Raw genomic sequence first — 21407 nt, 5'->3', positions numbered from 1 at the left:
CAGAGAGGTAAGTGGATCTGTTCTTAAACAGAACTGACAGGCAGACCCCCGCTGCCACCGAAGCTGTAAGATGCATATTATACTCCCCATCTGGCCCAGGGATGGCAGGAGCGAACTGGCTGCATATCCATGATCTACTGTAGGCACAAAAGATTTGACACCATTCCAAAAGGTGAATGCAGCTACTCTGAAGGTTTAGGGTGATATTTCTCCTGGAAGGCTCCGACTGGATGAGAAATGGCAGCTTTATGGTTTGTTACCAGTTTTGAGCGCTGTCTGTTTCCCGGCACTTGGAATGCTCTTTCCACTCCCCGCTAACAGTGCTTGTGCTGTGCTAGCTGGCTGGTGTCCTGAGCAAGCGTCTTTTATGGGGCTGTCCATTCATTAGGGCTTGGCACTCTTGAATGGGCTGTGCAGTTGGAGAGAGGCTGCCAAGTTAGACTGGGGAAAAATAATCTGAGGTTTTGTTGTGGTGGTGGTTTTTATTTTCCCTCCCCCTTCTCCTTTTTCTATGGCTGCACCATGTGCCCCCTAAATGCCATGACTGGATAGGGCAGAAGGCAGAGCTTTAGGATTAGTGCGTATGGAGGATTTAGGATTACAGGCGGACGTGTATTGCTGTATTTGGATTGTGTGTAGTTTCTCCTGGCCGGAAAGAAATAGTCTTCCTCTTCTAAACATGCTGGTTAGAATATTCAAAAGGCCCATCTGAGGCTTGAAAGGGAGGAAGGCTTTGAAGAGCTACATGAGAAGGACATGTGAGCATACAGAGATGGAAAGAGAATGAAGAACTCGGGCACCTGGATGGACTCGTGGCGGGGAAGATGTTCTGAACAGTGTCCTTTGTGTTTATTCCAACAGACGTTATTGTTCACGGGTGTAGGAGATAGAGGCTGACCCTCGCAGGGGCGAGACTTCAAGTGCTTTACAAATCCAGCATGTCTGAGGATAACTTCACCTGTGTGTAAAATCGCAGTTGAAAGGGGGAAGTGTCATGCAGACTCCTGACAGCCGAGGGCTGGTGTAATGACACACGGGGTTCCCAACAGCTAATGACTTTTGGAAAGGAAATAACAATACGCTTGAGAGGTCTTTCTGTGCACCGTGAATGCATTCTTCCAAAGGCTGCCTTACCTCGTGGGACTGCTGGAGCCCCTCGGGTCTTTTCTATAAAATCGTAAACTTGAAAAAACACCTTAACTGAGCCATTAAAAAACCCCAAACCCCATCATCTAGAATGACAACTGAGTGTATTTTAATATTCAAAGTTTTGCAGCAGGTGGGAAGAGGCTAAATTAAACCATGAAATTGCTGTGTTACAAAACAGCCTGAAGAAACATCGGACTCTTTATTTCACTGATTAGCGTGAAGATTTTTTTTTCAAACTTTTTTTTTTTTATGGTGGTGTACTGAAAATTGCAACCACAGAACATTGGCCTCACTCGGGGGGAGAGCTGCCTGGAGCCCTGGCATACAATTCAGAAGCTCCATTTTGTCTCCAACATGGACACCTCCAAATCTCCCTTGCTTCAAAATAAGTTTTCAGTTGCCCGTTTGGCTGAGGAGTTTTTCTGGATTGGGGGCAGCATCGTGGCTACGCCGAAATGGAAAATGGGCCAGATTGGTAAGACAGGGAATGTCAGAGTCCCTGATGCTTAATTGCACAAGACAATAGCGTCTTAAAGGCTTTCACATTTACATCTTATTTAATGACAGCTTTGTCTAGCCGTAGCCAGGGTGGGGAGGAGGATGTTGACATGCATTTGCAGAGCATGCAGTCCCAATGTTCTTTTATCTTTGCATTGCTTTAGGAGTTCCCAGCATGTCTCTCTCTTTTTGTGCAAGATTCAAGAACTTCTGAATGATATTTTGACTCTTGATTTCACTTTCATTTTTTTATGACCATCAGAATAAAAGGTGTATACCTTAACACACGTGGACTTTGAAAATCCCTATTTTATTTTTGCCATAGATTTCCCTCCCTACCCCCCGCATCCCCTCCAAAAAAGTAAAGTAAGTTAGTTGACTGGGCAGATCTGGTGTTAGCAGCAAGAGTTTGTGCAGTGTGAACCATTCCTCCTGGCTCATTGCTTTTCACACTTAGCACATTTCAGCAAACTGAATCCTTCACCCTTGTAAATTTGAAGGAGCCATGTTTAGAAGGAGCCGTGTTGCCTTTTCCCAGATTCAGGTCCCTTCATGTGTGTTTAGTTGTAAGTGCTGATAAGCCGTGGCACAATCCTTTGACCTCCGGGTTGAAATTCTGCACTAGCTGGATGAGGTGAGAGCACTTTGTTCTTTAGGGAATAAAAAGGGGACACCTGCTAGAAATGGTATCCTAAATATCTGCATGTTACAGTATAGTAATGTGATAGAACAAACAAAGTCTCCTGTTACAGTGGTGCATTGTCACTTGAGAACAATGGGCTTGCCCAGATGTAACCGAGACTCTGCAGAAAGGGGGTTTGCCTGCCGAGCATTCTGTCACTTATACTGTTCAAAGATCTACTCCTTACAAGGAAGCCTGGGTTGGGGCTTGCTTGGAAACTGATCAGAGCTAGCTGCTTCTACTCTGACCAGAAGCACCATCATGAGTTGAGCACAATGCTTCGGCAGTGCCCCTGCCTCGAGGTGGTTGGATGGATGTTACAGCCCAGAGGAGCAACTGCAGAATCAACAAATGGCCCATAAATTAAGCTTTTTAATTTTTGCAGCGTTTCCAGTGTCTCTTCTCGCATTAACCTCTTTGTTAATGACTGTGCGCTTTAATAATGGATGCAGTCCAATAGAGTACCATTTGTACAAACACTGCCCAGCCCTCCACTTGCAGGTTTAAACAGGCACAAACTCCGTTCCTCTCTCCCTGATGTTTTAAGGGCTGTCAGCCAAGGGGAGGAGAAATGGGGTTCAGCTGAGATTTGAAATGAGACATGAGTCAATGCAGGCAGGACCTTCAGAGGAGAAGGCTCTTGCACCAAGGGTGATGAGACAGTGTGCAGGGACAAAGGAGACCTGTTTATCCAGCACTGAGGGAACAGAGAGGCAGGAGTACAAAGAGAAACCAGGCAGAGGGAAGCTGAGGAAGTCTGAGAGGGGCAATTATTAAGCTGGGTCCTGGAATCAAGTGTGCAAACTGCTATCAAGGCAGGCCTCTGTGCCTGGTGCAGCTGTGACGTAAGTGAGTCTCCTTGGCTCGGCCCACTGCCTGTACCAGCCACTGCAACACAATCGCCTGCTCTCTGCCTGAAAGGGAGTCAACCCAGTGAACAGCCGCCCATGCATTGTGTAAAAAGAGATTTCCCCTCTCCCCTAATGCTGCAAAGAAAAGCATTTGCAGAACATCTGTCCTCCACTTCCATTTGTGTACAGAGCCTCAAACGCGCTAGGTGGCCGGGGTTATCTAAAATAACTCCTCAGGCAGTGTACTGAGCAACAGGCAGAGCTCTGAATGCTCCCCATCAGCATAGGGGCGTCTGCTGCTGGTGGCAACAGCCACTCTCTGCAGCCAGTGGCCGATCGTCCCCTTTCTGTAGTAACACAACTCGGGGTGAGTTTCTGCAGGGTAAGAGTGAGTGGAACGCAAGGCACCTTACGCTAAGCGCTCTCAGGTGAGTTGCCAGGGAAAGGACTAGCTCCCAGGAAGCCATTGTGCCGCTAGTGGGTTGGCTTTTTAATATGTACTCCAGTTCTGCAGCCCTTCAATGGAACGGACTACTCAGAGCTGAAGTAGGCCACTGGGGTCTAAATTGCCTGTGGGCCTCATTCCTCCTCCCCCGGTGTAAATTGGGACTAACGTTGCTGAGGGCAATGAGACTGCAGCCGTGTAAGGCTGGCGTGTGCATTCGAGCATGCAGGGGCTGCTTCAGGCTGGCAAATGTCACGTGCTTGGAGATCCCTGAAAGGGAAATGAGACTCTCATTAAGCGTGCGCTCTCTCTGTCTCCGCCACCCCCTGCAGCGTGCAGATGAGCCGTTGTCATGCAGGATGCCGAAAACATGCACTTTGTAGGTTTCCAAGTCAGACTCTGTTAACAAAACTGGGCTGAAAAGTTCAGCAGAGTTGTGAGCGGCTGGGCTTTTGATCTTCCTAGGGAGACTGGCTGTGCTAGCAAAGCTTCATGATGCAACCGGGCCAAGCTCTGTCCCCGAATGTTCTGAGAAATCTGAGCCCAGGTGTGAAGATACCCAACTGCACCCTTGCATCCGCTACAGGCAGTCTCCTCCCGGCCGCCCCCGCCCCCCCTTGTAAGAAGGATAATTCCATGAAACAACTCCAGGCAAAGAGAGATCAGAGCATGCGTCGAGTCACAAGCCTGGAACTAGGGCCTATTCTCGCATGTGGGGAGATCCTCTGGGACATAAAATCTGGTAACTTCTTATTGTTCCCATCAAATCAGTTATTGTTCCTCTACGGCTGCCACTTCCTGCCCCTTGGGAAGCTAAATCTTGCTTAGCAAGAGCCTTTTTTATTTCTAGTTCGCGTACAGGAGTAGGCACTGAGTGACCTGGGTTTCTATTCCTTGCTCTGCTGCTGCCTTTCTTTTTGACCTGTGGCAGAGTGAGAAACCCCGGCAGAGAAAGAGATTACACAATCTGTAAAGTGGGGCTGCATCCCTGTATCACAAGAGTATTGTGAAGCTGAATTAGCGACCACAGGAAGGTGCTGCGGGGGGGGTTAGTGAAAGGGCAGAAATGAACAGTTAAGGAAGGTGGCTGAGCTCTGAGCAGATAGGAATATTTATTCACCTTTTCATGACTGTTCTCATATATTCTTAAGATTTTTCTACCTGTAACTTTCCTTGGTATAAACACCACCTGGAGCTCCTTTCCCCACAGCTGCCACATCTCCTCTAGGCTAGGGGTAGGAGCGCTAGACCTTAGGAGGTCCCTAAGAAAGAAGTGTGTATGTATGTATGTTTGGACTCCCCACCCTACCCCAGAAATTCCTCTGCTCTCTCTAGCACGCCCCTTCACCATCACCCCCAAACCTCCCCAGGGCTGCCTTTTTCCACCGTTAGTAGGAATTTGGATCTCTTTCCCCTAAAGCATGAATGAGACACTTTCTTATTCTCTCTTCCTCCTGTCTCTAAAATTCAGACTGCAAAGCAAGCAAGACTGTGAGAGCCTCTAGGTGTCTGACTGATCTCTTCCCAGGCAAGCTGAAGAGGTGCTTCAGTCTGAACTCTGGGTTTGGTGTGCAAACAGTAATTGCATTTGTGCAGTGAACCATCCAACGAGTAGTGCAATATTTCAAACCAGAGAGAATTGTCAGCCAAATGGATATTGAGGTATCGTACGCTGGGGGTGGATTTGGTCAACAGTCCCTCAGAAGGAATGGGTGACCTTTCCAGGAAGAGCTATTGCTGGATACATTTAAAAATAATCAAAGCTGGGGTGATATTCAACTCAATAAACATATATCCAGAGTTTCCGTAATCACATCAGGGCAACACAACCCCTGCACTACATGCATTTATCTGAACTTTTATTTTGTGCAATGCCTTTCAGTGCCGCTTGTTTCTTCTGTATGGCACTTCTTTATGCGTAGAGATGTCTCCCATGTTTATTCTCTTCACTCTGTAAAATGAAGGTTTATGTTTATTACATTCTGAGGGCAAATGGGGAAACTGAATCCTCCCGGAAGCATTGTGTTGTAATGCTGTAGTGAATCCCTATAAGGTCTGGGCTGTGCAGTACAGTGCATGGTAATACGGAGTGACCACATGGACAGTAACTATTTTGCTAACGCATGCTCTGATTAAGGTCCAGGGACCAGCTTTTAAATATAATTTATACAAGGGATTATGTTGCCTGTCCTTTCGAAACAAAAATCCACCCAAATATACTTCTCTAAAGTAAATAGAACAGCCCAAAGGGTTGAGGCTTAAAGTCTAATTTCTCTAGAAATATTGATAATTTGACAACAAAAACTAATCTGTAATGGGAAATCTTGGCCCAAGAAGGTGATTTGAAGTTGTCTGGGTTTTTTGAGCTTGGAGATTTTAGCATCCCAGAGGTGCCTCTCCTCCTATAGTATTTGTCTGTAGCCTGCCTTGTTAATTTTCTCTATGGGACTGTTGCTTTTACCGGTTGAAAGACAGGCCTGAATCATCAAATTCACACCTGCCAGCTTGGAGTGTTTGGTCCATCTTTCCTTTCTAGAACATTCAGGTGGGCACTGGATTTTTAATCCTTCCTTGCAGTAATAGTGCTCCAAGCACTGTATGAAGGAGGGTGAGCATTGTGATTCTCCCCATTTTCTGATGGGGTGGGGGCAGTGGAAACAAGGCACCGAAGAGTTAAGTGGCTTGCTAAGGTTAGGTAGGAAATTGGGAGCAGGAATAGAACTTGGGTCTTCTGCCTCCCATTCATGCGAGCACTTGGACCATGCTGTCCAGGTGTGGTGGAATGTCTTCCAGCCCCTAGTGGGTGGTTAATCATGCAAAGTTTCTTGATACATTGCAATAATTACCCTTGCTTGGCACTTCTGTAGGTCCATCCTAACTTCTATTCATTACATTACAGAAGAGCAGCTTTTGCTACAACACTCGCACCTATCCTTTCCACTTGAGCTATCATTCTCAGTGCTCCGTCCCCCTCCTCATAAAACACCTTGGTATAAAGTATACCCTGTCCGGTGACAGATCAACTATTGATTCTGACAATTACTGGGGCAAAGTGCTGCACTACCTCTTCATGCCCCACAGTAAAGCCTTTGATGGTCTTTAGAGTCCTCTACAGCCTCCATCTGCATAGTCAGTGTGTGCCATGGGAAAGGGCTGTCTCCTGTTTGCCCCAAATGAGGGCGTTTTTGAGTTCTTTGAAAGAAGGAAAAAAGCCATTCTCCTTCTGAAGCCTCTAGCAACACATTTGAGGTTCACTGACTCTTGCGTTAATCCATAGACGCGAGGAGAAGAAAAGCTGATAATCCAGTTTGGCTTTCCAGAGCATTAATGGTCTAACCTAAAAGAGCCTTGCTCTTTCCCCATCCCCCACCGCCCCCACCCCTTGAATCTTGGCTTCCTTGAGTCAAAGTCAAAACATGGCCATTGAGCGAAACTCTTATTACTGGAGCTCCTGCACCAATCCAGCCGGCTGCGGGAATAGATATTCAAATACACAAGAGCAGTTAGGCTCCCGCTCAGATTGACTTTCAATAGCAGTTAAGCACCTAATGCCCAGCTGTCTTTTGTGCCTCTGAAAATCTGCCCCATGAATGACAACTAAAAGTGAAATTTCTCTGACTCTGGATGGCCTGGATGTTACAGGGATACAGGTGTCTTTACTTCTGCTTTGGGTGCAACATTTGAAGATTTTTTTTCTTAACTTGGAAAGAATCATATCTTTGTTCCACTGCTTATCAAACAGACAAAAAAGAATTTCCAAAATAATATTGCTGATAAATTCACATTAAGCTTGTTCCAGATTCTTTTTATTTATTTATTTAATTTATTTTTATTTATTTATTCTCTCCTTTCCAACTGCACCAAAATATTCCTCATTTCTTTCTTCTTTACAAACTTTGCTATGAAGTGCAGTGCATGCTGGAGTACCTGGTGTGCTATCAGACAAGTTAAGGTCTGCGAATCAGTCTTGCCTCTAAACTTCCATGCATTTTATGCCAGAAACTTATAGCAGCTTAATGTTTTCTTCTGATCTTGCTCTAAATTATGGGAGTGAGTTTAGCTGAGACGTGCCGACATTTGGGAATAGTTTTAGTATTGCAAACCTAGGGGTGGTTCTGTTCTACTCCACTTATCACCGTGGTTCTCTGATGTGGTTTCTCTTCTACCCAAATCTGCAGACATCAGGGAGGGATGGATAAATGTTTGTCTCCTAAGCTTTAATTACGTATGTTAAATAGTATTGGACCACTAGACTTTAGGCTCCAAACTTGCAAATACCTAAGCAACATGAGACATTTTACTGGGACTGCTCACATGCTAAAAGTTGACTAATTTGTGTAAGTGTTTGCAGGATCTGGGTTCTAGACTTGAAGTGCTTTTTGGGCAAGGACTGTCTTCACTATGGGCCTCATGCAGTACTGGGCATTCAGTCAACATTTTAATATTTTCACCCTAGCTTTAAAGTGTTCCACGAACTCCTGTTTTTCAAATCCACATTAAAACACATGTGGGGTTTTGATTTTTCTTACTGCTTTTTCTTTGTTTTCTATCCTACGTAGGTTCTTATAGGTGCTTGTCATTGTAGTATCTGAGTGCCTTCCAATCAGGGCATCAAGCAACATGGCTAACATCTGTCCTGTGTTTTGTTCTCTCCTCCTCTCCCCAGGCAGAGAAGAGTGTGTGCAGTTGAGGTTTTTTGGGTTGTTTTTGTTTTTGATGGTTTGGATGTTTTTAAAATCTATATTACACACCTGGCTCTGTTTGTTAGAGAAGGCAGGTCAAGGAAAAGTGCGTGGCACAGAGTAGAAGGGCCGGTTTGGATCCTTAGTCCCCGGGACAGTTCAGGCTACAGTGGCTGGCTCCCGAGAAAGCTCTGTCTCCTGCACAAATGAGCTTTATTTACCCCAATGGTAGAAAGTTCCAGTGCGCTTGAGGAGCGGAGCTGTCGACCACAATCTTCATCCTGGAGCTTTAGTTGATCTTTTAGATACCCTGAGCCAAGGCCATTGAGCACCTTGAACTTGATTAAATATCCTCGGAGAAGCCAGCTTGTGCTGCTTTTTGCTATCTGACTGTCACAGCTGTAAGCAGACTAAGTTTAATGATCCTCCCTTGAATAGTTCAGCAGCAGATGGGAGTGCTTTATTGTCTGCTGGAGTTCAGAGCTCGAAGCTGTAACCAGAGCATTCAAAGAAAGGCAACTGCATCTTTATCTTCAATTTTTTTTTTTTAAAGTACTAACCCAGAAGCTGGCACATTAGAAACTCACCCCCTCGCAGACTTAGCCACTGCTTCGTATTGCTGGTTTTTATTAATAAATCTGCCTCATTTTTATCTACTAACTTACCTTAACATTGGGCTCAGGTGGCCCGTTAACATGAAATGAGCCTGAGAATATTGGCATCTAACTCACAGCAGTGCAGAGAGTGATGCATGTTGGGATTTTTAAAAAAATCTTATGGAAGTATATGATGCCTAATGAGACCGAGCGTGGTGGCAGTATTAATATTGTGGTGAGCTGCAAACAATTACCAAGCTCTAGTAATAATCACTTGAGCAGCAAACTGACTCACGGCTTCCGCTGTTCAGTTCCTAATGATGGGATGCAGGAGGTAGCAATAGAGCAAAGTTGGTTTGTTGCTTCTTCGAAGAACAGCACATTTAGGGAGGTGGCGGGAACTGTTTTGGAATGCTTTGTTCAGCTGTGCGTCTTTCTGGCTATCGTACAAGGCACTTAGCATTACACAGAAGATAACTGCCGACTATTTTATAAGAATGTAGCCTCTGAGGCTGCCTTCATCTTAGCAGATGGCCCTTTTTAAAAATAAATAAATAAATTGAATCCAGTGTGTGTTTCTAATAACCTTTGTGCTGTTAATTTTTAATGCCTCCTCTCTATAGTGAAAAACAGTTTAGTTCTAAAGCAATTTGTTCACTAAGGACTTTTGTGAATTATTTATTGGGTTCCAGAATATTTGCTATATTCTGAGTGGCCAAGTTGGGTAATTAAATTTTTTCCCCTTTAGTTAATTGGGCTCTGGGTAGGCAGGATGCTAATTCAGCCACTTCCCAGGAAGCAAATTTATTTCTAACTGGGGATGCTGCTGCCCAAAACTTCTGACTTTGCAGTGAGAAATGGGGAGTGGGGGGTTATCTTTTTGCCAGAGAGGCAATTGGAAGTTTAAAGGTCAGCTCTCAGCTGGTTGTTGTAAATCTGTGTAGCTCCACTGGTGGTAACAGTTATGTCAATTTTATATCTGCTGATCATTTGACCTAAAGGTTGAAATTCCCCCCTATGCAGAGAGTCAGCAGGAGGCCTACACATCATAAAAGTCCAACTTAAGTGGTGCCTAGACCTTGTGCTGACCTGCGCTGGGGTGGATTCCACCTTAGACATGTAGGTGGAGCTTTTCAAAGGCACGGCTGGGAGCTGTCGGCCAGAAGGGATCCCTGTGAACATCTGGTCTGACTTCCTGTGCTACCGAGGCCAAAGAACCTCCCCCTTTGACTTCCTGGGGCAGTCGAGTGCCTAACTGCACGTTGTGCCTTTCAGTCTTGTGTCTAACTCAGGCTGTCTTTTATTTCTCTCTCCAGTGGAAAGATGTATGAGCTCCATGCAAGCTGGTACCCAGATGATCAAACTCCGGGGCAGTTCCAAAGGGCTAGTCCGGTTCTATTACCTCGATGAGCACAAGTCGTGTATTCGCTGGAGACCGTCGCGGAAGAATGAGAAAGCCAAAAGTAAGTGCCGGCCACCGGGCCTTTCTGCTGAGAATGAGAGGTTTGCATTGGTACTGAACAGCCGACATGAGGGGTTCAGTAACATGGAAGATGACCAAGGCAAATGCTGTGGCTAGATTGGTAGGACTATGCCTGACTTGTATGAATGTTAATAACACTTCTGCTAGTTGAGGGCTAAAATAACCCGACAGACTTGGAGATGAGCTCCAAGCAAGTCCTGTGTGAATAACCCCAGATTTAGGAGTGTCTGCAGTTGGAGGTTTGGGTTTTCACTAAAAACGTCTGTGGGAGAGGGAAGGGCTATTCCCCTCCACATCCATGCCCCATGCAGCACAGCTAGCTAGCTGTATTTATGGTTGAGGCAACATTCCTCTGAAGCACCTGCTAGAGGTCGTTGCTGGAGGCAGGATCCGAGGTCCCATGGACCAGTTGTCTGATGGGTTGAGGCAGCTCTTGTAGGGTTTATCATGCACCAGAAAGGTAGGGATTATTGGTTGCAAATAAAGATCCCCAATCCTGCAACAAAACCCCATTAGAGTCCATCAGGATCCATTCAGACACAGGGATCTGCCCTCGCAGATCCCGCTGTGTGTTCTGGCTCGAAGGGTTGATACGTCTCTGCATTCAGCTACAGGTTGTGTTGTATTACAGTCCTGCTGAAATCGGTGCTCCGTTGTGTGAGATGCTGGAGAAAAAGATAGTGAGAGGCTCTGTGCCACAGGGGGCTTGCAATTGAAATTGACAAGACAAAGGTTGGGAAGGGAAGCACAGGGGACTTGCCCAAGATCTCCCAGCTGGTCAGTGCAGAGTCAGTAACCGAGCCCAGTTCTCCTGAGTCCTGGGCCAGTGCCCTACCCACTGGACTACGCTGCATCTCATTTTTGGCCCCACCCCATCTCCCAGTGGCCTAAGGATAAGTTCCTGTCGGGACTTTCCTTCTTTAACGGGGGCCGCTTTGTAATATTTTCCCCAAATATGTGTGTGTGTGGTTTTTTTTTTTTCCGTGTCTCTTTTCACCAGATGGTGACTGATCCACTCCAATGAAAGCATAAATGATTGAAAAGCAATGATTGCTTCACAGACACGAGTTGTAACCTGCAAGAAAACAGGGACGTCAATTATTTGTTTAACAAGAGCTGCCTAACGAGATGTGTGAAACTGTGCTGGCAAGGAAATGCTGCAGAGAGGTGTCTGACAACCACCATGTCGAGGGGAGGAGCAGGGAGGTGGAGAGCTTGGGGACCAAATTAACCTTATTGTTTCCCCTTTCATAACTACAGATACGAATGTAAATGTTAGCACAATCTACATCTCTGCCTGTGACCTGTTTGTTGTCATGTAAAGATGCACAGGGAGGACACCTCGTCTGAGAGAGGTGCTGGCATAGTGGTAGGGACATAGCGGATTAGGACGTAGAAGATCTATGTTCAATTCCTGGCTCTGTAATAAACTTGCTTTCTGACCTCTGACAGGTCATTTGATCTCTCTGTGTTTCAGGTTTCCTATCTGTGAAATGGGAAAAATAATACTTCCTTTGTCTGTTTTAGCATAGATTTTTCAAAAGTGTGCACCATCCCTGGGTGAGAACAATGGGAGGTTGATGAGCATTTGAAAATGCGGCCCCTTTCCAGTTTTGACTAGCGTACCGAGCCACCTAGATAACGTCCAACGTGTTAAATTTTTTGCCCCATTTTGCAAAATGACTGCATGTAAATAGACTGCTCTGGAATATTAAAGGCTGTGATTGGCCTTTATGTTGTCCTTGACGTGAGTTGTGCTGTCAGCAAGCACAGAGAGCTCATAAACCGGATGTTAAGTCTTTTTGCATTTCCTGTTTTGACATTTTGTTTTGTCTCATGCTATTTGAGCTCTGTGTGTGTCTCTGACTGTTCCATACCCCCTTGCTAAATAACAGTAAGCCCAGAGGGCAGTGATATAACAAAACACAAATTCAGTGTTTTCTGCTTAGTTTAATTTCAAATGAAGAAATTCTGCCTGGGACTGGAGTCTGTGTTGGATTTTAAATGTTCTCCTTATGTCAGCTTGAGCTAAACTGCTTTCCCCCTAGAAACAGTTAATGGTGCAGTTTGGATTTTTGCCCTGCTACAACACTTTTCCTTTTTTAAATCTTTTAAACTTCTGGCACGTGTAGATCTGTGTAATGTATACTCTCTAGCTGCAACAGTACACATACCATAGCAAACAGATGTCTGCTTCTAGGGAGAGCCACGCTTCTTGTAATCTCAGGAGGACACTGTAATCTGCAAAATTACATTCTGTACTGGGGTTTATTTTATTGTTAAAATTTCTCTTCTTGACACTCCGGATCTAGGATCTTTAGAAGGGAAACAAATTGTTCAAATAATTATCGGATGTGCTGGCTCTGAGTGCATGTGGATGCTAGGCACTGTTTCATTAAATGTAAGGGCATTCTATAGCATTTTACGATTTGTATATTCAAGGGGAAGAGGATGCGGGTTGACAAACGTTACCAATATCTTGGTAATTTACTCCCAAACCTAGATGTAGGAAGGAATCTGGTAGCTAGAGATGTTAACGATCAGTTGGCTCAAGTCCTGCAAAGGCAAGTATTCATTCCTGAATAAATGACACTAGGATATAGGAAAGGCAGTGTGGTTCAGTGGATAGTCTGAGAGTCAGGGTACCTGGGTTCTGATCCTGGCTCTACCACTGAGCTATTGTGTGACCTGGGCAAATTACTTCACCTCTCTGTTCCTCTGTTTTGTCTCCCTTTGCCTATCTTGCTTATTTAGATTATAAGCTCCTCAGTGCAGAGACCATCTCGCTGTGTATGTACAGTGCCTAGCAAAATGGATCTCAGTTGAGGGCTCTAAGCACTATCATTATTATAGATATTCTACTGATACTGTGTTTAATCTTAGCCAAGAAGATTTACAGGATGCTTCACAACAGACTAGGATGTGCCTCTTCTATTGCTGCCTGTGTCCCTTGTTGGCTGAGCTTGCAAAGGCCTTAACCCAACTCAGCGGCATTTCTCTATTTATAATATTCGAGAGACAGGGCGGGTGAGGTAATATCTTTTATTGGATCAACTTCTGCTGGTGAACGAGACAGGCTTTCAAGCCCCACGGAGCTCTTCTTCGGGTCTGGGAAAGGTCCTCCCAGCGTCACGGCAAAATGCCAGGGGGAACAGATTGTTCAGTGTTTGCATTTTCCTGTGACACTGAGAGGACCTTTCCCAGACCTGAAGAAGAGCTCTGGGCTTGTCTACACTCACAGCGCTGCAGCTGAACCGGTGGAGCTGCGCCGCTGTAGCACTTAGTGAAGACACTACGACGCGGATGGGATTGCTTCTCCCTTCGGCGTAGGCCCTGCCTCTTGGGGAGGTGAAGCCCTCCTGCCGACTTAGTGATCCATTCCAAACCTCACGGCATATTCTAGGTATCAGTGGCTAGAACCCGACTGATCTGGAGAAAGGGGGACAGTAGGACACCTCAGCCAGCTCTTGCCACAGCCACAGCCTCAAGCATCTCTGCAATTGTTTTTGTAGATCAAACAACTGGTTGATGGGTTCCCATTAATGACCCCCAACATAACAAGACCCCATCTCCTCTCTGCTCATCCTTCCCTAGAGGTCAACATGCTGACACCCTAAATGACTTAGGTCAGAATGCGGTGTAACTGCCCCTATATTTCCCTTCAGTGGCCCAGTAAAGGCACCCACTCATAGGCTTCCAGCTCCCCTGGCCATCACTTCTCTCTTGGGTGGAGACCCACATCTCTCCCTTCTGACTGGGGTATCTCCAGGCTGAGCTGTTCCCGGCCTGCACTGTGGTGTTCCCCACAGAGAACTGCCTGCTTTTTCTCCAGAGACGGTCAGCAGTATGACGTGCCCACAGCTATAGATACCACACAGCTCTCTTTATGCAAGCCTGTTTTATTCTTAAGGTAAAAGCACTACAGAGAAGACACATTAAAATAATAAAAGAAGCTACAGGCATGCTAGAGATCATCCCACCCCTAATACGGGGTCTGGCAGGAGCAGTCTTTCAGCACTCCATCCACAGGGTTTCCTTTGTGGTCACAAGTTCATCACAGCTTCAGTTCCGAATGAGTACACAGTTTTATGAGGCCTCAGTAGGCCCACTCCTTCCAACCATTCCCTGAGAACTGTGGCGCTCTGTGAAGCAGGCGTCCTGTCCATTTGCTGCATGAGGAAGAAGGGCCTGAGCCTATTTAAAACCAGGCTGTTTATCCAAAAATCCTTTTTGGCTGTTGGTGCCTGGAAAATCCAGTTTGAGCTAGTCTATGCAGACCTCACCAGGGGGTGGCTTCAAAGGGGCTGGTAAGCAGAGGGATTACATTAGCATCCCCTTTCCCTAGTGGAGTTGCATACAATTCCACAATAACACATACACAATTGCATTTCTAATACAGTGGACCCCCAAAGGTTCAAGAAGGCTTAACTTTATTCAGTAACAGGGTGGCAAGAAGCAGCTCCTGTTGCTGTCTGGACCCTCTAGAAGGCACTGAATGAGCACAATGGGTGCTTGCCTTGTTTCTTCTCTTTTTCAAAGAACTGAAAAGTTTGGCCACCTGAGCCCATGTTGGGTCCAAGTCTCAGAAACTCCATTCTTGCACTTGGGTGGGGATTGTGGGAGAAGAGGAGAGGTGGCCTTGAGTCACACATGTGCTTCCTGTGTCCTGGGGCCATCCAGGGGCCTGTCTGCCCACTAGTGTAAACTAGAGCAGACTCCGGGGTGCTCTAACTTATACTCTACTTCCCAAGGCCTCTCTCTGGTGTGAGTCCCAGTCTGGGCTAAGCTTGGGTGCTGAGCATCCTCTGCAGAGCAAGAGGTTTAGCAGAGGACGGATCTAATTTCAACAAATTGGCTGTTTCCAGAGCTGCGTTTCCTCTTCTCTTCTTCCAACATTGCGTTTCTGGGCCGAGTTCAGCAACTGTTGCGGCTTCGTAAGTGACTCAGCAGTAAAAGAGGGGGGCGTGGAGGGAATAATGTCAAGGATAAAACAGCTGAACGAAAATTGCTCTTGGGTAGAAGGTGTTGGGACCTTCACTTGCCTATCACTAATAGCAAGGAGGACAGGAAGAAAGAGCCAGTTCTCCTGAGGATGGGGCCTGCTGTTCTGCTGTGTTACCTTACACAGCTACCTAAAAAAGTAGACTTTACAGCCTGGGGCCAAATCCTTCCCTTTTGCCATGGTGTAAATCTGGAGTTACTATGGATGTATGTTAGTGTAATCAAGTGCTCCTAAATTAGCCTGTGAGCTCCTGTCTTTTAGGTGCTGAACAGATACAATGGGGTTCAGGCCTGGGGCCCTGAGGCTCTAGGTTAATATTACCCCCGATAAATAAGAATAGTTGGAGACCCACTCCTCATCGATGTAGTAGATTATGTTAGACTGACCCCAGCTAGGCCAGGGATGGGCATTGCCTGGAAAGCAAACTTAGTTGCAAGGTCTCAAATTCAGGAAAACAGATGCCTCCTTCCTGCAGAAAGGTGCAGCTCACCCAGACCCCGCCAGAGAACAGAATGTGGTATTAGTGGGGGGCCTCACCTAAACACACTGAAAATGACACGTGCTGTTGGAGATGCAGTCAGGAGGGAGTCTGTGCTTGCATTTCTCAGGGTGGGGAAACTAGTTTTAAGAGCAGCCATTCCAGGGGGAATTCTGAGGCTATGCCTCATAAGAAATACCAGCTTTTAAGGTGAAGATTGTTTCTCTGAATTCTGCAAAGAGTTTTACCCTCCTCTCCAGTGTTAGAGGCCTAGGATATTACTGCCTGCTGCACAAAATCCATTGGTATTGGAGGTAATTTTATTGGGTGATGAGGGGCTAGTTAATCCACGATGCACTGCACTTCGAGAGAGGAGATGGAGCCCAAGCCAACACCCAAGATCTGACCTTTGGGGAAGCCCGCCTCAAAACTTTGCAGCTTGGGTCTATCTCTGTGAAGGACAGGAATGAAGAAATCCCATGTGCTGTGGAAACAGCAAAAAGGAAACCAAGTAGCAAGACTGGCTAAATTTGGGTGGATCGGCATAAATAGCATCCAGCTGCATTTCATGATAAACGATAAAATAATACTGTGTGTGTTTAGAAAGCCTGTCTGTTTCCATATGCCTGTGTAAATGCTGGTGAGGACATGGGGGGCTGGCTGGCTGCATGTGCTTCTGACTCTTTCCTAGACAATGTGTAGGCTCTCTTTACAATGGATTGTGTGTAGGGAAACCACTGTAACGTGCAAACTGTGTTTGATTTTATTTCTAGCTGGAGAATATAGAAACCCAAATATATCCACAAAGACTAGTGGAAAAGAGTCACGAGCAATTGAATGTCAATGCAGACAGGTTACAAAAGCTTAAAGGAAAGGCACGAGAGTACTAGAAACTAAACGGTGTGTTAATATGCAGATTACCTCATGCCCCTTCACCTTCTCAGACTAAAATAAGGTCTGGCTGCTTGTCTGGGCACATTTTATTACAAATCATCCCCCCCCCCCACCCCCCCCCCCAGTGGCAAAGCTCTCATTTAAGTCCTCAGCCAAGTGGTAATGTTCAGCAATGAGGATAAAGGGGGTGATTTGTTTTTCCAGGACAAAGAAAAGGACTCTTTTCCCTCCAAGAGTCTGATTGTAACTAACACCAATAATCTTCCACTGACCGTCTCTAACGAGCCGCCTGCCTCTCTTTTTCTTCTAGTCTCCATTGACTCCATGCAGGAGGTGTGTGAGGGGAAGCAGTCGGAAATCTTCCAGCGCTACGCCGATGGCAGCTTTGACCCCAACTGCTGCTTCAGCATCTACTATGGAGACCACATGGAGTCTCTCGACCTGGTGTCCTCCAGCGGGGAGGAGGCGCGCACCTGGATCACGGGGCTCAAGTACTTGATGGCAGGGATCAGCGATGAAGACAGTCTGTCAAAACGGCAGAGGACCAGAGACCAATATCCTTCTGTGCTGTGGGGGAGGGTGTCTCGCAGGGTGGGGCGGTAGCACTCCTAAAGGAATTTGTGGAGCTGTCCTTAGTGCTTATTTCACTGCAGCAAGTGCAAGGCATAGGGTTGCACAATGGGTCCTGTCACATGCTCCTGTTCCCAAAGGGCCCTACACATCTGAGTATGGGGTGCAGCGTTCTAGGGTCTGTTTCATCCCAGAGGAGATTCCCCCTTCTGCGCGCTCCCATTGGGACCCCCTCCTCCAGTCTAGCCCACACACCCGCTCTCCTGTTTCCTGTCTTTCACCCACGCGCATCCTGAAAAAGCCGGGGGGCTATTTTCAAAGGCACAAATTAGGTGCACGACTCCCGTTGACGTTCAGTGGGCGATGGGCTCCTACCTGCCCTTTGTGTCTTTGACAATACCCTTAGCAGATAGTTTTCAGCCTTCTGAACTGAGAATAAGGGGCAAATGAGTGAGAGAGGCTGGGAGGTGGAGAAAGTGGGTGCTGTGTCTTATCACCGGTTGTCATCCTGCAGGGAAGTCTCAACAGCTGACACTTTGCATGTCAAAAGTCCTTCAAGAGGATTAGAGGCCTGTGCTAGGCATATGGTGGAGGGAGAATGGAATTTAAAAAAATAAAGGGCCACATTCTGCCTTCAATTAGACCCTATGCAGCCTTAGCCATCTCTGCAGGTTGCAGAATTCAACCCTAAGTTTATATTTGTTCAGAGCTTAAAGACATTTCTCATTATGTATTTGTGGGTAAATAGCCGGTGCTGCTGCTGAGAAGATTCACGTGAGCAGGATTTTAATAGGCATCATTTAAAGCTCACGTGCAGGCAGACCAAAATCCTCTCCCCACACCTTGAAATCAGGGACAGGAGGAAATTGTATGCATGGACAAAACTTCATCAAACCCCAAATTAGGCAGTGAGATCCTGGCTCGGGGCTGCTGCTGAGATGCTAAAGGCACCATCGATATCTGCTTATTGCAATACCTGGATCACTCCCCTATGGTAGGCTATTGCAGGGTGTCTACTGTGATCGCCACTGGAAGACCGAATTTGCTGCCAGTGACCACACAGTGAGATCTCTCCGAGATGCCATCATTTTCTTTCCCTGTACTTAGAATAGGAAACAGATGGTAGACTTGCCAAATATTGTCTCTTTGCTGATGGCCACTGTACGGTATCTCTGACGTTAACTCTGGCAGGTAGGAAGCCTTTGCTGCTTATTAGATCCTGTTCTGTGAAGGAAAGCCTGTCCCCTACTATTTCATGTAGCCAGCTATTCTTTCCTTTTACGGGGGAATGTTCTTGTGCTGGTGAGAAGAAAAGGGTATTGCGGTCCCTTTAGCTAACAGCTGCAAGGCAACGTTAGGTTGAGCAGTCTGAGATCCTAGCCTGGGAAAGAGGCACCATAACAAGGTGTGTGACAAAGCCTTCAGGAAGGCTGCAAAGAACTTCAGTTGTTTTGGGGCCCAATAACCTGTTTAACAAGTGCCAGCGAGGAAAGGTGCTGGGAACCTGTTGAAAGCTTGTATACAGCACCTGAGGTGCATTTGGATTAGGGGGGTTTTATATCCGGCTTAGGCTGTCAGAATTCCCAGTGACAAATCTAGTTCATGGGCAACAGAGCTGCTTTATTGTTTTTCTAGTTAAACTGTCTTAGGTTAGATATTAAGAAAATCTTTAACCGCACTCTGGAAAAGGCTTCCAAGGGAAGTTGTGGAATCCTAGTCAATGGAGGTTTTTAAGAACAGGTTAGACAAACACCTGTTGGGACGGTCTAGGTTTACTTAGTCCTGCCTCAGCACGGGGTCAGACTTGATGACCTCTTGAGGTCCCTTTCAGCTCTGTTTCTTTGATTTGTGTGTGTGTGTGTGTGTGTGTGTGTGTGTGGTTTATAGCCTCAATAGAAAGTCCACTAATCTGTAGTGCTACAGCTGTGCTGCTGTAGCACTTGCAGAGTTGACACTTCCTATGGTGCCGGAGGGGGTCTTTCCACCACTCTAGTAAATGTACCATCTTGAGAGGTGGTAGCTAAGTCAACAGAAGAAGATTTTAGTGGTCAATGGAAGTATCTTCTTCCATTGACCTAGCGGTGTCTATACTGCGGGCATAGAGCAGCTTAACAACATCTCTCAGGGGTGTGAATTAGGTCCATGTACATTTTAGGTATAGATCAGGCCCAAATAATGTTCAGTAGGGTCCCTTGATGCTCCATTGCATTTCTTAACTCCAGTTAAATGTGGTTGAAGCAAACCTTTGATGAGGCCGATAAGAATGGTGATGGCAGTTTGAGTATTAACGAGGTGCTCCAGCTGATGCACAAACTGAATGTGAACCTCCCACGACAGAAAGTCAAGCAAATGTTTAAGGTAAGAAGTGAGAATGATCATTTCTAAGGGGGAAAGGGCTGAGCTGCAGCGATTTAATGTGCAACACGACCGGAGAGAGAGTAAACGCTTCGCCAGCAAATTAATTTTCATTCCGTCACTGGATGTTGCATTGTGCATTTCAGCAAGTCGGAGAGAACTCTGGAAACAAAGGGGTCATGAGTAAATTCTTAACTGCAAAGGGAAAAGATACTTGCACCAAGTTGCTTCTGGAGTTTTACAGTGTAAGGACAAGCAAAGCGAATCTGCCTCTGTCAGCTTCCATGCCCTACCCTCCTATGCTTGGGGCCAGATTCCGATACCCTTACTTGCATTGAACCATGCCTTCGTCATTGGAGGAATCTCAGTCTCCATCATTGGAGATTTTTAAAAGCAGGTTAGACGAACACCTGGCAGGGATGGTCTAGATAATACTTAGCCCTGCCATGACTGCAGGGGACTGGATTAGATGACCTATCGAAGTCCCTTCCAGTCTTATGATTCCTCTAACTCCAGAAGTAAGGAACTCTTTGGGACCACTCAAGGAGTAGGGTAATACTCTTTCTCTCACAGAGTATCAAAATTTGACCAGTATTGTTATAAACTTGGTCTCCTATGGCCACTGATTATCCTTGATCATTTCCAGCTGTGGAGTGAAATGGGCATCCTTCCACGTGCAATGGACTGCTCCTTTGGTGATGGTGACTAGGTGGACTGTGCTCGCAAACCACATGCTTTATCCAAAAGCCAGCTGCTCCCTCGTGCTCTATTGTGCTACAAAGAACTGGGGTGCTGTTCCCAAGTTTGAAAGGAAGAAATGACTCCGAAGGAGTACTATGGGAGGGAAATGTAGATACAAACTTGAAGATCCTGTTGATTGACTGAGAAACACCTGGATTTAGGTCCCATGACTTTGAAAGCTACCCACTCTAAGGGTCTCAGTTTCCATTGACCTGATCTGTAGCTAAATCCCCATTTCACTAACCTAATTGTCCTAATTTGTAATGGTCTAGCAAAGTGCTGTCCCTAAATAGGGTGAAGTGACTCATGCATGATGTCAGGTGCTGTTGGCAAACAGGGAAGTCATTGCATTGCTGTGGACAGCTGCTTGGGATGGTTACTGTGTGCAACAGTGGGGCTGTGGCTTCACCTTCCTTCTCTGTCACTCCCTCTCCTCCCTCTTCACTGTCCCTCTTCTTCTTTAAGTTTGGCCTAGAATTAGGTCACAAGAGTTGCTGAGATGTTATCTCCCTCTTGGCTCCAGGGATCTCTCTTGGCATTTCCTCCTTTCTTCAAAGTGCTCTGACTGTTCTTTCAAATGATGTCTTAATCCTCCTGCCAAATCTCTGTTGAGTAATTATGACTGCCACGCTCCCTTTCGCACAGCACTCTGTGAATTGCACTGCTTCTAGTGGGTAAATTGTGGGACGCCCGGTAATGTGCCCAACCTTTCTCCTCCTACATGCTGGGTGCTTAGCCCAGAATATGTTGCTCATAGTCCGTGGAGAAGGAAAAGATCTGTGGCTGGGCTTGGAGTTGACCTTTGTTTAAATGTCCACTTGAGTTGGGCTAAAATGCTCTTGTAGATGTTCCAGCTATGGGGAGCCATGAGTGAGGTGAAAGGAATTGTTTGTCTGTGGGGAGAGGGAGAGTGTGCATAAGAGGGATTGGGAATGTGATTGGCTTAATACAGGGGATAACTGGCTGTCCAAATTCCTGCTA

The 21407-nt window shown here is 46.2% G+C and overlaps 1 protein-coding gene across 3 annotated transcripts in view; it reads left to right on the top strand.

The window, feature by feature from the left end:
* The window catches only part of PLCH2 (phospholipase C eta 2), a 249475-nt gene that overhangs the window by 137625 nt on the left and 90443 nt on the right, over positions 1-21407 (top strand). For 2 of the 3 annotated variants that reach the window (XM_034753316.1, XM_034753315.1), the window contains exons 2-4: positions 10220-10366; positions 17071-17314; positions 19559-19688. In XM_034753316.1, coding sequence (XP_034609207.1) covers positions 10220-10366; positions 17071-17314; positions 19559-19688 — 521 coding nt within the window. Of the gene's footprint in view, positions 1-436; positions 1625-10219; positions 10367-17070; positions 17315-19558; positions 19689-21407 lie in introns of those variants that run through there. The other variant, XM_034753314.1, reaches the window with a different exon arrangement.

Source organism: Trachemys scripta, chromosome 19, assembly GCF_013100865.1.
Source record: "Trachemys scripta elegans isolate TJP31775 chromosome 19, CAS_Tse_1.0, whole genome shotgun sequence".
NCBI lineage: Eukaryota > Metazoa > Chordata > Testudines > Emydidae > Trachemys > Trachemys scripta.
This window is presented reverse-complemented; position numbering and strand designations above follow the sequence as displayed.